The sequence below is a fragment of the Heliangelus exortis genome, chromosome 2 (assembly GCF_036169615.1).
Source record: "Heliangelus exortis chromosome 2, bHelExo1.hap1, whole genome shotgun sequence".
In the NCBI taxonomy this organism is placed as follows: domain Eukaryota; kingdom Metazoa; phylum Chordata; class Aves; order Apodiformes; family Trochilidae; genus Heliangelus; species Heliangelus exortis.
Window position 1 is genome coordinate 24600232 of NC_092423.1, and position 15727 is coordinate 24615958.

The 15727-nt window shown below is 38.8% G+C and overlaps 1 protein-coding gene across 2 annotated transcripts in view; it reads left to right on the plus strand.

The window, feature by feature from the left end:
* LOC139792230 (probable acyl-CoA dehydrogenase 6) overlaps positions 1-15727 on the plus strand; it is a 70005-nt gene that overhangs the window by 34735 nt on the left and 19543 nt on the right. For both annotated transcript variants that reach the window (XM_071735246.1, XM_071735247.1), the window contains 2 exons: positions 9015-9144; positions 14615-14721. In XM_071735246.1, the coding sequence (XP_071591347.1) occupies positions 9015-9144; positions 14615-14721 (237 nt within the window). The remainder of the gene's footprint in view (positions 1-9014; positions 9145-14614; positions 14722-15727) is intronic.

Consider the following 15727-nt stretch of genomic DNA (forward strand, 5'->3'; position numbering starts at 1 on the left):
AGATTAGATTCCAGTTTTGTTGGCTTCTTTACAGAGAGAGAGAACCTGTTTTACGATATGGTAAGTCTGACAAAGCTTAAGGACAAAATTAGAGGTATAAATGAGAACTAAACCAAGTATTTTCAGTCCTAGAGTAGACTCTAATACTTAGACTATGCTCTTTAAAGCAAGTAAAAGTCATCAGTGAAATGTTTTTCTCCATTCTCAAGAACAGAGAAAGCATGGGAACATTTCAGTTTTACTGAAATGTCTATATTGTTAAAGTTAGGAGAAATGCATTACTTAACTGTGAAAAGTCTTCCATTTTAATTCCTGAAGATTTTTTTATTGTGAAATTTCCTTTGTATGTCTTTTGGGGAGAAAAAACCAAACAACCCAGCCATACAAAAGCAAAACCAAGAAAACCCCATGACTGCCAAAATAATGCAATTTCATGTCATGAAAATATTCAGATTGTTGCATTTTTATTTGACTTTTTTGTCCAGTCTGAGATCAAACCCGTGACCCTTCCTGGAAAACAGAAATTTTGGGTTTTGTCTTAAACAACTAACCATACTCTATTGCTCAGCAGTAGGGATGATGTTTTATTGTGTTCTTTTTGCTAACTCAAAAGAATTCTCAAACCCAGTCAGATTTCATCAAGAGTCAGAAACCAGAGGTGATGTTATCCTTCACTCTGTTGCACTTGGGAAGAGAAACATCTGGAGATGTTCCAGTGGCTGTTCCAGGGCTGTCCCATGGGGTGAGAGCTTGGAAGTTGCTGGGGATGAGGAGCTGTGGCACTGGCAGTCCCAGTCCTGCCCGTGCTGGTGGCTGCTGCAGCCTGCGGATGGGGACATTGCCAGCTGAGGAGAATTTTGCCTGATAATACTTAAAACCAAGGAAATTACCTAATGACAGAAGGGTGTGCTTCTAGCTGAGGCATTAGTTGATAGATGTCTCTTTTTAAATTTGTTCACTGTGTGCTAAGAATCTGTTGATTTGTAATGTGGCGAGTGTTCTAGGATGGCATGGTTTGGTTTTTTTCAGTATCTGACCCAGCTTCTCAAGGACTTAAGAGCTCAGTGGCTGGAAAATAATTTGGTCCTGTAAGCCTGATCAGAAATTCCAGTGGAAGCCTCCTGTGGTGTGTTTCTGTTCAGAGTTCTGTGCTACTGAGCTACCCAAGCTAGCTTCAGAGCACATCCAAAGCTCCTTTAATTATTCACTGTACACATTCTGAATTATTTTTTTTTCTGAAAAGTATTCAAAACCATCAGTTGCCAAATTTCTCCCCCTGTGTGTGGAATTTTAATTCTTAGTTTGTAACTCCACTTGGAGATTTCAGCCTTTTGGAACTGGAGATCTAGTAAAATTTATGCATTTGGGTGTGACATCTTGAGCTAAGTGACTGAAGTTTTCCATGTCAGACAAATCTGGATTTACAACAAGCTATTTATCAGCTTGGAATGGAATGAAAGATATTGTAGGAAATAAAGTTAAGCACAGCTTTCAGCTGGCAGTCAGCCTTTGTATTAAATCTTAGTGCAGAAATTTGAATAAGTAGCAAATGCAATAAATCTGTTTAATCCCAGTATTGCTTTTCAGTTGTTTTCTGTATTTATGTGGAATTCAGAAGAGCCATAATGAGCTCTGAATCTTTTGAATACTGACTCTGTATCCTGATGCCTTTAAAAATGCAGGTAATTAGTCTGCTTTTTCCTTGCACGGTTTCCTACAAAACCAGGCACAACTTCTGATTTGAGATCTTGACCTCTTTTCATCCAGGTTTAAAAAAAATCCTTACAAGTGTTTATATTTGTATTCAGTCCTGTTAGTCCTCATTTCTCTCTGTTGTACTTAAACTGGAGAATGTGCTTTGAGTTTGCTCTCTCTGTTACCTATCAGTAAGTCTAGCCCCACTTTGCTTCCCTGTTCACCTATGGGATGTTGAATGTCTGTACATTTCTATAGATTCCTTATAATATCTGTTTTTGTGTTCATACCTCAAGCACTGTCGGAGGAATATTTCCCATGATTCATAATATGAGCTTTTTGAGCTCATTTGAGATAGTTCACATGAGAGGAAGAGTTCTCTTTAGGAGTACCAGCAGCACATGAAGATTATGTACCTGTTCCATTCTTCTGCAGGTGTGAGATTAATTGACTTATCCCTTGTTCAAAATGAATGAACAGGCTTAAAAGCAGCTAGCTGAGCAGCTGGGAAGTTGTTTTCTTATGAGGAAGAGCACATATTACAGGGGGATGACAGATGCCTCATGGAGGCTGAAGGCAGATTTTGGTGCCTCTGAGGGCTGTTTCCCAGTGGTGTCAGTAAAACAGAACTGGGCATGCACTGTGTTGGAGGATGGTGATGCAGTGTTGGTCTCTTCATCAGAAGGGTGGCAGCCTTCAGGCTGGAGAGAAGCAGTGTTCCCTGCTGGATAAGCCCGACTCAGAGAATTAAGTTGAGCATCCACAAGCAAAGTTGAAGCCAGGGGAGCATGCAACAGGTTGCAGGAGGGTGTATGCTCACTGTATATAGGGAGGCTGACAGTCATTGCTGATTGATCTTGAGCAGCAGGGAGATTGCAGAGGTGATATTCTTCAAAATCAATCTATGTTTTTTTTTATGAACTTGCCCAATGAAAACCTCATAAGAATCACAGGATTTTCTGGTTGGAACTGACTATTAAGATCAGAGGGTCCTATCATTAACCTAATTCTGCTGAGTCCAGTGTTAAACCATGTTCCCAAATATCACATCTACACATCTTTTAAACACCTCCAGGGATGGTGATTTAACAGCCTCCTGGAGTAGCCTATTCCAGTGTTTAATAACCCTTTCAGTGAAGAAGTTTCATCTAATATCCAATCTAAACCTCCTCTGGTGCAACTTGAGACCATTTCCTCTTGTTCTCTGGCTTGTTACTTGGGAGACCAAGCCCTTCCTTGCTACAACCTCCTATCAGGTAGTTGTAAAGAGGGATAAGGTCTTCCTTAATCCTCCTTTTCTCCAGACTGAACAACCCCAGTTCTTTGAGGTGCTCCTCATAAGTCTTGTTCTGCAGACCTTTCAACAGCTTCATTGCCCATCTCTGGACTTGCTCCAGCACCTCAATGACCTACTCATAGTTGAGGGGCCCAAAACTCTACACAGGATTCAAGGTGCAGCCTCACCACTGCCAAGTACAGGATAAAAATCACTTCAGGGAGAAGTAGCATGGTTTGGCTACAGAAGCTCAGGAAGTGTGATATTCAGCCTACACACTACTTGACTTCATCTTTCCATGTAGTTTTTTTTGTTTGTTTGTTTGTTTTCTTCATTCTGTGGCATTTAGTTTGACTGACATTTTCAAACATAAAATAATTGAGATCTGTACTTTTTAACCTTAAAGAAAAAGAGTTTGTTGAATGGTTTAAATAGGCTTCTGTGGAATTGATGTTGGTTAAGAGCTGGAGGTAGAGTAATGGCAGTTTAAAAGCTGGCTGATGATGATTGAGGAATCTGTGACCAGTGATTGCATGAACTTTTTCTCTGAGTTAGAGCTGACACAGTAACTGGTGCTTGAGACTCTGCAATCTTAGATTTTTTTTTTTTCTTTTTCTGCTTTTCTGTTTGGTTGATTTTTGTCTACTGTGTCTTTTCGCACTTGTGTTGCCATGAGGACATTTTGTTTTACTGTACTGTGCAGCTTAGCTTTTCCTGCCTTGTAACTTTATATGTAATTTTGGGTGTTTTTTATGTGGTTTTTTTTTTTTGAAAAAGGTCTGATATCCTTCTGAGTTTGAAGATTTATGCAGTTGTGATTGCTGACTCAGAAGGCTCTTGGTGATACTGTATAACTGTTTAGAAAAATAATGAAAACTTAGAAATTTGTGAGGGAGGTTTTTGGAATTCAGAGGATAACCAGCAGCTGTTGTTATCCAGTGTCATATTGCTTACTAAATCAGGGTCCTACACAGCTTTAAACATGCCCACACTGCCCCAAGCTAAGGCCAGGTCTGTGTGGTGCATTTATTTGCTCAGTGGCAGGCACCACCAAATTCCTACTTGCCATTTTGTGTACTTTTTATAGGGATTTTTTTTTCCTCAATCTTTACACTTGGAGGGGAGTTTCTCCTGCATTTTCTAGTATAGCTGTCTTAATCTAAGCCAGTACTAGACAGATCCCACCACCTTACTTATCTCAGTAAATTTTTTTTCTGAAGCAGCAATTGTAACAACCTCTGTAGCAGTGAATATTGCAGGAACACAATTTGCACTCTAAACTGCTCAGGGATTGTATTTATGCTGCTAACTGTCTGTGTTTGAAAAAGAAAGAGCAAATATCTATAATAATAATAATACTGTGTCCCAAGAACATTACTGATTAAAACTTTGGTTAGCAGAAGAGGTCCTTATCTGCCTTGGATATTTTGGATGAACTAGCAAGTATTTGGGTGAGATGAACTGCCTTCTAAGCAGATCTTTCTAAGATCAACCAAACACAAATATAAAGCACTAGACTTAGTCCTGTTTTGGGACAAACTGAGGGAATTTGATCCACCTAGCTAGGATAACCTGCTAAAGGAAACTTTGCATCTGGTAAAGGGGATTTTTAAAATTTTTTAAATTTTTTTGTGGACTTATCCAGGTAAAATACTACAAAAATGTGTACATCTCAGTGAGGCTGAAGTGGATGAACAGCATTTCTGTTAAATTAAATGAGAGGTTTTTCTACTGCATCCAACAAGATGCAAGTAACGAAGAAGGCAGAAGGTTTATTCTGAGCTTGACCAGCCTAGACTTTTCAGAATGTGTTTGTAAGAAATTACACAATACAGAGAATAATTATCTGGTAATTCTTTAAATTCCTCTTATGAAAAGACTAGGAAAGGAAATACGGTAGGATTGCTGTAATATCCTATCCTGGTGACATTTGCAGTGATGTAACTTGAAGGCTCTTTGTAGTTCTCTGGTGCTAAAATTCTTCAAATATACTTGTGACAGGTGAGTAAGGTTTGAACACTTAAGGTTTGTTTTTGTTGATTTAAATTTGTAAGCTCTGATGAAAACTGGCAATTAGCTCTGTCATCTGGGTGTCAAATGAAGGAGTGTCTCAGACCTGTCTTAAAAATGGGAGTTGACTGATGCTTTATTTCTTTCTAGTCACTGGAAATAAAAGCACAATTTTTTTTTTCTTGCAGAGTTAGTTGTCAATAGTAGAAAAAATATTACGTGATTTCCTTTTGTGTAGATACACTTTATGTGAACTTTGGCAGCTCTGTAAAAGAAACAAGGCAGAGTATATAAGCACTTAAGATTGAGTCACCAGTACAGCTGTATTGTGTTTTCACCATTCTTTTTTCCAGGATCACTCACATTCTTAAAACACTCTGAAAACCCTCAGTTTCTCCTTGATTCAACTCCCCTGTGTGTTCTTTTCACCATGGATGTTGTCATTCCCACTGACAGCTACGTGGTGGGTTCAGAATTAAATTCCAAACAGAATAAACTTCTACAAAATTTAGACTGGAGACTTAAACCCTGTCTCACCATTGAACAGAATAAAGTTTCAGCAGGGAGCCTAAAGCTCAACAAGTAGCAGGAGACATGTTGGTCTTCATGAAAATTAAATGGTTGTATGAAAGAGCTTGGCTTCTGCTTTCCCCTTAAATCCTTTTTCATAAACATTTTTTGCCTTTGATTTCCCAACTGATCTTTTGAGCAGTGTTTCTGTTTTGACATGTTGCAGTTGAAGAGCATATGGTCTTGCTCGTGGCTTTGTATTTTGGGCATTATCTTTGCTTTCTGCTATATTTGTATATAAAAGCCTTGATATCCTAAATCATCTGATTTAATAGAATGTACATCTGCATCTTTTTTAAACTACATTTTAAAAAAATTACTGTTTTCTTTTGTACTCCCACTCCTCTGGTGGTGTCACAAACTTAATATGTAGAAAGCAGCTGGTCTGTATAAATTGAGGTGCTTCTGGTCTGGGGGGGGGGAGGGAGGAGGGGGCAAGGGGGAGGTGTGGTAGTCTTAAAATAATGTGGTATTGTTGATTGGTAGAAAAGCACAGAGCCATTTAAAAATAAAAATAGTTTAATATATTGACCATGGTGTGATGGATTCACCTTGGCCAGCAGCAAGACACAAATCTAGGGCCTTACTCATTCCTCTCCTCAGCAGAAAAGAGGAGAAAATACAATGGCAATGCTTGGCCGTTGAGATAAAGTCAGGGAGACTGCTCACTGGTTACCAGCATGGGCAAAGCAGATGTAGCTTGGGGAAAATTATTTTAATTTGTTGCCAATTGAAAAAGATTTTGGTAATGAATACCAGGGCAAATTAACCCAACATGGTCACTCCATCCTCTTCCCCTTCATCCCAGGCTCAACTTCAGTCCTTCTTTTCTAACTCATCTTCCTCTGTCTCCACCCTGAGTGGCTCAGGGGGATTGAATTTGCAGTCAGTCCATAGCAGTTCCTCTCTGCTGCTCCTTCCTCCTCACACATTTCCTCTACTACTGTGGGTCCTTCCATGGTCTGCAGTGCAAAACCTTTATTTATTTGTATGTTCTTCTGTTCTTGCTTTGGATTTTGTAATTTAATTTCTTTATTAAAAAGCCTGGAATGGATAAATTGTCAGATTATTCTGTTTAACTGGAATTTGTGCTATTGTCAGCAAAACAGTAACAACTGGAATACACAAGTTACCTATCTGTACCTTTTTTGAATTATAAAAGCATTCTTGCATTAGACTTTCTGCCTAGTTTTGCTTTGCTTTGTTCTTGTAATATTTCTTGTTAATTAAAAACAAAATTGTGGCCAATTCTCTAAAGGTCACTCATCTAATTTTCAAGTTAAATAAAATATTATCCTAGAAGTATTTTACAAGTGAATATTTATATATGCTTTTTTTAGAAAACAGCAATCAAATCTGAACTTCATTTACTTCCTTTCATTATGGATTTTTCACCAAAAATTATATTAGTCATGTTATTTGCTTTTCTGAATGAAAGTTGGATGGGCCCATCAACATGACATCATTGTACAGAGACTTCCAGAAAGTGATGTTTATTGATGGGAATGACAAATAATTCCCTTCTAACAGCAGCTAATTCCCTAATTACAATTAAGAATTATTTCAGAAAGAGTCATTCCAGAAAAGAACTAGACATTTATGCTATAAAACTTTCACTGTCATCACTACGAGGCTGCCACCATGTGTTGGGGACAGCAGAACATTGCATTGGAGCTCAGAGGCAGCACTGCCTGTAACTGCTGTGGGTAACACTGCTGGCAGCAAGTCTGGGTGCAGACCTCTGGCTCCCCAAAGAGATGGGACACAGCTGTCTTGAGCCTCAGTTTGAGTTACCCAAACTTCTTTGGGATAAAGCTCTGCACAGGCTGCACTGCCAAGCATCTGTTTCCATCAACTTTGGGCCCAAAGAATGCCAAACCCCTATAATCATCCATCAAACCATACATGTTTTTCTGTGAAACCCTCTTACCTTGGCTTCTGGAGCAGAACAGATGAAACCTTGTCTGGTGTCTGCTTAATATTCTTACAATTTGCTTCTGCCTGTCTACATCTGTGGTTGTATCTTATGTTATCTATACCCAGATTATAAAATCTTCAGGGCATGCATCATCTCCTTGCCTGGTAGAGCTTCCTCCCTCCACCTTCTCTGCTCCTGAGGCATCATTCTGTTTAGTCTCTTCCTTGTGGTGGGCAATTCCTTCACTGTCATCACTTTGAGAGTTGGCCTTTTGCAGCATTTTCCTTTATAACACCCCACTTATCTCAAATAAGAGCAAGGTGAGTAATAACAACAAAATGAGTAATAACTGTAGTTCAGCAAGAAAATTATTGATTTATTTCTTTTTTAAAAAAAGGAAAATCAAATGAAAAGTATTTGTGTGGTGCCAAAACTGCAGTTATCCAATATAAATCTTCTATAGATTTGTATAAAATTAGGCAAACTTCTCTCATATCACACATCTTTAAGTAGCCTTACCTTGTGTGTGCATATATTCTTTACTGTTCCTCAGAGCATTTATTTATTGATGGGGCCTCTGTAAAGGCAAGAGGATTGGATTATATATTAGGTTAAATAACCCCATATTTAATTTACTCTATTACCCTATATTTTTTTTACTCTATTGCTTATGCTCACAGTAAGAATTTTAATTTTGTGTGTATTTTTGAGAAACATTTTTTATTTTTAGGTGAAAGTTTGGACAAGTAGCTATTTTTTAATTTTTTTTAATTCTGACAATCCAGACTACTCAGGGTGACCTAAGGAGAAAAGGGATTTGAAAATTGAACTTCACACTTAGCCATTTCCTTTTGTGTTTTCCTTTATTTCTGCAGAAAAAGGATGCACAAAGATAGATTCTGTGGGTGCAGGAAACAGGTGATAACACACAAAGCTTTGTGGTTATTTGCACTGTAGTGCTTTGAGTTTGTATTAATGGTGTGTTTGAAAACTTCAAAGCAGGTCAGCAAAGGGGCAAGCTACAATAGAATTTGATGTCAGAAAGTGAAAAATGGAAGAAGATTGTCTGCCCCTTATTGTGTGTGTGATGGGTGGGGGATTGTGTCTATTTATTTGAAATTTTCTTAGCTGGTCTTCAAACGAGTATAGAATAAAAAAACCTGAGGAAAATGTTATTAAAGCTGCTCACTCAGCAAATGACATCAAGCAGTAACCTTCTGTTTCTTAGCATATTGCCTTTGGACTATAAATTATTGAATACAGCACTTTTTCTTGCTCTTATCAGTAAAAGTTACATCTCTGCTTAGGATATCCAGAGGTGACTTGATGGGCACATAGGTAATTTGGCAATTGGAGCAGGTGTAACTTTAAAACTTTAAACTTAGGGGGCTTGTGGGGGGAAATAAATATTAAAAAGGGCAGAAAAAAAGCAGTGAATTGCAGTTGGCAAGTCCTTGCAGCAGCAGTATTTTGCTTTTTTCTCTATTGCATGTGCCAGTCTAGAACATCAGTATCATGGATTTGTTTTGGTTTGGTTTTTTGCAGAGTATGGTGGCATGGGCTTGGACTTCTCCTATAACATTGCAGTAGCAAAGGAGCTGGGAAATATCCGCTGTGGAGGTGTTCCTCTGGCTATTGGAGTGCAAGTTGTCATGGCTACTTCTGCTCTTACAAGGTAATTTTCAAAAAGTGAGGTTTAGCCTAAAACTCAAAACCTTATCTGTTTAGGCTGTAAGCTCAATGTGTTTAAGAGTAGAAAAAAAAATAGATTTTGTGCAGATTCTTTCTAGCTGTTCTTCAGTAATGCTTGAGGAAGGAACCTACTCTTTAAGTTTCTCAGTCTGGTTTAATGGAGAAAATGCTCTTTTTTTTTTTTTTTTTTTTTTTTTTTTTTTTTTTTTTTTTTTCATATATCATGTTAGAATATGTTGCTATATTCTTGTCTTTCACTAAATTATTATAATTATTGAAATATAGGCCTTGCTTAATAGTAGATGATGTGTTTCCAAAAACAGAGCCTTGGTGCCACAACCAATAAAAAAAATTATGATTCCAGATTCACCCAATTCCTCTTTGTATTTTTTAATTAGCTAGATATCCCAGTGCAGTCATACTAGGGATGTATTTGGTTAATTAGGATCAGTCTAATTCTGTTTCATAATTTACTTGCTTTTCTCCAGCTTTAAAAACAGCTCCTTGCTGACTGTGACTTTTCAGAAATAATGATGAGTATTGGTGTAAGTCGTAACATTGTACCACACATATCATTCTTCCTAAATACACCCATTCCAGGCAACCACTCATCAGTCTTTTTCTCATTTGATTGTGTCAGTGTTTCCCTTTTATCACTTGCTGTCATTCAGGCTCCTGCACCCCCTGAATCTGTTTTGTTGGGTTTCCCCCCCTCAATAAAAGTGGCAGCTACCAGTCACCTCTTCACATCTTTAGTTTCACAGCATCTTACGAACACAGTGTGGGGGGGGAAAGGCTGGTCCAGCAGTTTTCCCCTGGAATATGCACATACCTAAAATTCTGGAGGGTGGTGATGAGGATTAAATTCAAATAATTATGGTGAAGTCAGAAACTTTGTTGCACAAAACAGATATACAAGAGGGGTATTTTTGCACAGAAGAGCATTTGGTTCGTTGGTGGTGGGTTTGTTTTTGGGGTTTTTTTTCCCCATTCTGATTTAAAAGGCCTGTATATCCACTGTAGATCCTGGAATTTAGGCTCTCTTCCCTTGACATCAGTTTATCCTTCTGCTAGGTATGTGCGACTTCGGAGGTCTTAGTCATGGGAAGTGTTTCTAAAAGTTTTCTTCCCCTTTGTGTAATACACCAAAAGCTTGCTTGAAGCTTGGAGTCCATGATGTCTGTATGTTGAGAGTCATCTGAGAATAAAACTAGTATTTTTAAGATACTTCAGAGATAAGTACCTTGACCCCCTGACAGCCATTTACTTCCGGGGGTTTTAAAAAAACGGTGAGTAAAAGAGGTTGGGATTTTGTTCCATTGCAGATTTTTGGCCTTTTGTTACTCTGTTCTGCTGTAGTAAAGCAGTGAAGTTATATGTACATTGGTGCTAGTGAAGTCCTAAAGAGGATGCTTTGGGAGGTAGGTGTGAAAATGTTAAGATGCTGAAATCTGTAACTGGCTTTGCATTTGTGGACTTTTCCTCCACTCTCAAGACAGTTCAAGTAACTATTTATATAGTACAGTGTCCCACTCTTAAAATGTAAAAGTGAAATGGAAATGCAAAGGGAAAGCTGATTGCTACAGGAAATTTTGCACAGATGCAGCTTTACTTCATCCAGTACAGTGAGAGGGCTGACTGCTGGTGCTGGGTCATGGAGTCACATTGCATTCACAACCTGGATGGTTTAATTCTATACAATAAAAAGAACATAGTAATTTTGAAAGTATTACCAGTGTATGTTTTCCTGCTCAGTGTTCCTGCTGCTTTCTCACATCAATCTTTATGGTTTTTTATGGCAACCTTCAAAAAATTATGGTCATTCTTGGAAAAAAACCTGCAGATTTTGATCTATATGCATTTCTATTTCACAGAAAAGTATAGGAGAAAATAGCTTTGTTTCACTTGAAGATGCCCAGACTGCTTAATTTTTTTCCCTGTATCCCTTTAAGTGAACCAATAGCAGTTCTGCATGTGAGAACCAAATGCAAAATGTGTTGTCAGCTGTGGTCTAACCTTGTTGTACCTGGTTCTGAACACAATTCTCTGTCAGGTCTTTCAAATGCATTCAGATATAACACTTCACTTGCTTTCATGCTTACAAGTAGGGTGGAGAAAGCAGCTCTCAGCTGAGGTAGTGAATGAGATACATTTCCCTGGCTTGTAAACAAACTGTGGGGTTACACATCCACAGTGATACCAGATCAATGTAGAGCTCCTTCATCTCAGCAGTAGGCAATAAATTTTTATTTTTTCTTCCCGTATTATTTATAGGAAAACAGTAAGGATAATGAAAATTATTTGGTGGGAAGAGAGTGCTTTTCTGTTCAGCTTATTTGTCACTGATTCTCTCTCCTTCCTGAACAGCTGCATAGCAGAGAGTTACTGTAAAAACCAAAGGTTAGAATTCTACTGTCTCTTTCCCTGTTTGCTGTGAAGGAAAGAAGCTGCAGCAGACAATCAGAACAGCAGCTTTGATTGTCACTTGATTAGCTGGAAGAAGCGTGAAAACAAGAAGCAGTTATTCAAGAGCCAAGGGGTTTTCCCACTGTCACAGGGTAAAGGAAGCCTGGGTTTGTACTTCAGAAAGAGATGCGCTGAGTTTTAGTTCTCTCTCACTCACACACTTGGTACTTAATTTGTTAGAATAACAGAATGGGTGGGGTTGGAAGGGACCTTTAAGATCATCTAGTTCCAACCCCCCTGCCATAGGCAGAAACACCTCCCACTAGCCCAGGAAGGTGGCTCACAGCTCCATCCATCCTGGCCTTGAAAACTTCCAGACATGGGGCACCCACAACATCCCGGGGCAGCCTGTGCCAGTGTCTCACCACCCTCAAAGTAAAGAATTCCTTCCTAGTAATATCTAATCTAAACCTGCCCTTTCAGTTTGGAACAGTATCCCCTCATCCTATATTTACGTGCCCTTGTAAAATGTCCCTCCCCAGCCCTCCTGTGGGCCCAAACAAGCAGAAAGGTAGGCAGGGTGAGACAGAGCAGAGACTGTTAGAGGTGCAGGTTTCAGCAAGATCATTTAAAAAAAAGTATTGGTATGCATCGCTGTCACAATGGCTACTTATGGTGCATCCACAGTCATTGTGCTGGTTTGGGGTTTAGAATACTTGTGAGGTTCTAACCCAGCCAGGTAAATATGGTGGGGCAACATGAAGTCAAGCAGCTGTTTCTGACCTAACTAGCTAAGATGATTATCAGCCCAATGAAGCCAGAGTAGTACTGTGCAATATACATATTTCTATTCAATGTAGCAATCTAACCTGTCAGAAACCAGCTTTTTATGTCTCTTTAAGATTTTAAAAGGTGACTTCAAATTTCCATAAGCAGAACTGTGTGGATCAAGGAGATATTCTTACATCTGTGTTTTGCCATGATTTTATTTTCCTTTTACCCACCTTTTACCCAATTTTTGTGTTTGCATTCATGACTTTCCACTGATGTTACTTATAAATTGTGGAGCAAGAACAGATGGATCACTTTCATGCAACTTTTAATGTGTCAGAATTTCACACCTGGGACTTCTGGGTTACCCAGCATCAACAAGTTTTGATTTATTGGCTATAGATGTATGTGTGTATATATACACATGCGTGAAAGTATATTTTAATATACTAAGGTTGCAAAGTTAATCACATGGGAAACTATGCCCTGCGGTATGACCCCAGCTCAGAGAGGAGATATAGTCTGGTCTGCCTTGAGGCAGAGCATGATCTCATTGCAAATAGTTTTCTAATTCTGGAGCTGTTAACATCTAAAAAAAGTAGGTATTGCATTTATGCTAAACTGAGATTTTTCCGGAATGTGTTTAAGATGGATAGAATTTTACAGACACAGCTTATTTCTAACACCATAGCTAGCTGCTTGCTGAGTTGTATTTTCTTCCTGCAAGGCATAGAGAACCATGGTCTTCTGAAGATAATGTTGCCAGACTTTTTAAATTGCAAAATAACTTTTGTAGCCTCATTTTTGGGAAGAGCTGAACTGTTTCTGGAACTTGAAGGAAACAAACAAAGAAATCAAACTGAAAACATTATTCTGAGAAAAGTTCTTGTCATGGAATTAGTTCGTTGAAATAACGAAAGTTAGGCAAAGTTTTAAGTGTCATAAAGCTGTGCCAAAAAAACCTGCTGACCTCTCTCATAATGTGATTTTTTTTTATTTGTTTTGTTTCTTTTTCTCCCTGATGAGTTTTCATCACGTCCCAAAAGTACACTGCATAGTAGACATAGGGACTTTGTCCCAGTCTTCTGGAGGGAGGAATAAACACTTCAAGTTGCCTGCTGCATTCATTTGGGATTGCTGTTGGGATTGTTATCAGCAGGGACAGGACTTGCAACTGAGCTCCCTGTATGTATGAAGTGACAGTGTCTGCCAGCTCCCAGGCTGTTCTCTGGCTGTCCTGTGTCCTTTGACTCTTCTGAGTCAGGGTTGGAGTGGAGGGCAAGGGTCAGAGTCTTCGCTTAAAATTACTTCACTTCTTTGAAGTATTGGGATGATGGTTTAGAAGGGGGGGTCCAGGAAACTGCAGTGTTCTTAGGCAGCCAGCAAGCATAAGGAGATTAGCAGAGGTGATGACTTGAGAAGCTTCATTCCAAAAAGTGAACTGAGGAGGAACTTGGCTTGTGTGAATTTTTGCTGCCAGAAGAGACATCTCATGACCTGAGGAATTTTTTAGTCTAGCATAGGAGAGATTCAAGCTCACCCATGAGTTTACCGTTCATGCTACAAAACCAGTTCAGTGAGTGTTAACTAGGAAAAAATCAACCATGAAGTGAGATAAACCAGAATCAAGTTAATGGAAGCACCTACATGTTGGAAAAAACCAAAACAAAACAGCCTCTTGATTGAATTGAAATATGGCCAAATGAATGTTTTGTGAAAATCCCTTTTAGAAGGGGGTATGTTGAAGACTGTCTGGGAAGAAGGTCTACTGGATTTCACTGTGGGATTGAAATGTAGAAATATTACTAGTGTAAATAAAGGTATTTGCAGAGGGTGGCCATTGCATATCATAATTTTTCAATCACTGCTAAAACCTGTCAGAGCTGGTGCAAAAGTCAGAAGATACACAGAGAGCAGGTTCTCCATCCTGGCTGACTGCAGACTGGTGCAGGAGCATTGAGGAGAGACCCCAGGAACTATTTTTATTTAGATCTGATAGCTTTCAAAACAACCATCAGAATGATTGGATTTTTAGCATCTAGACCACACATTTCTGTGGGAGTAGAATGTCTAAATATTTGTTAAACCTTTTTTAAAATGATTGTTGTTGTACAGTGAATGCTCTGAATCATAGCTGTGGAGGGTATCAGTTCTTTCTTATGGCTCTGAGTAGTTTTAGGGAAAATTGATCCCTGTGTGGGAAGAACAAAATTTGTAAGTAGTAAATAAAGTTTGCCTTCAAAGCTTTTAATATCTTTTTCATTATATTGTTGCAGATTTGGTTCTGATGAGTTGAAAAAAGAGTTCCTGGCACCAAGTATAGCTGGAGATTTAGTGGCTTGCTTGGGAGTCAGCGAAACTGAAGCTGGGTCAGATGTTGCAAGTAAGTTAATGTAGCAAATGACCAATTTTAGACACCCTGGTATTTTAATGGAAAGAATCTGTTTTCTCTGACCTTAAAAATACAAACAGGAAAGTCTGGTGTTGCAAGGGTAGAAAATGATATTCCAGGAGCAGTAACACATGCATCTGCTGCATCCCAAAGCAATCAGATTGAATGTATTTGTCAGTGAATCAATAACTATAAACCTGTATAGGCTGTGCACAACCAATTGATATGCAGCTGTCGTGCTGGCCCTGGATTTCTCCCACTGTTTGTCCTGCTGCCATCTTCCCTGTTCTGTCTGAGGTTGCCACTTGGCCTGGAACACTCCAGGATTTCCTGTAGCTGCTCAGCCACCACCAGTTGTGAACATCTATGTATGTTTATGACAGGGGGGTCTGACAGGGGTTCATCTCTACTAAAGCTTGAACTTCTTTAAAACAGACTGGTCCACTGACTGTGGGCAAATGGCAGAGCTAGTCCATGCTGGAAATTATGACATGATGCTTTCACAGTAGGTTTTTGTTATTCTTTCTCACCTCAGACTCTTCCTTGCAATTGTAGTACTTAGAGCTAGTGAAGATTTTTCCATGTAAATCTATTGCCTTTGTGATTTGGTTACTTTGCATACAACTATTTTATTTGGTTTAGTATACGTTTAAAAATATGGAGAAATGAAACTCTTACTCTGAGGTGCCTGAGGGAGTAGATAGTTTGAACAATTTAATTAAAACAGTTACTGTAGAAAAAGCAAAAGATAATCACATCCGACTGTGAATTTTCAACTTCAAGGAAAAAGGAATGACAAGAAATCACTTTTATAGGTTTTGTTATTGGACATAGGATGGCTAAGCTGAACACAGTGTGCTCTCCCAAATTACTGAGATCACATGTTCCTGCAGACAGAATTGCTGAGGTTGACAAAAGTTTTTTTATCAGCAGAGTCCTATGTCCATCTCCTTGACCTAACTCTGATGTAGTTTTCTCAAGACAAATAGATAATAAT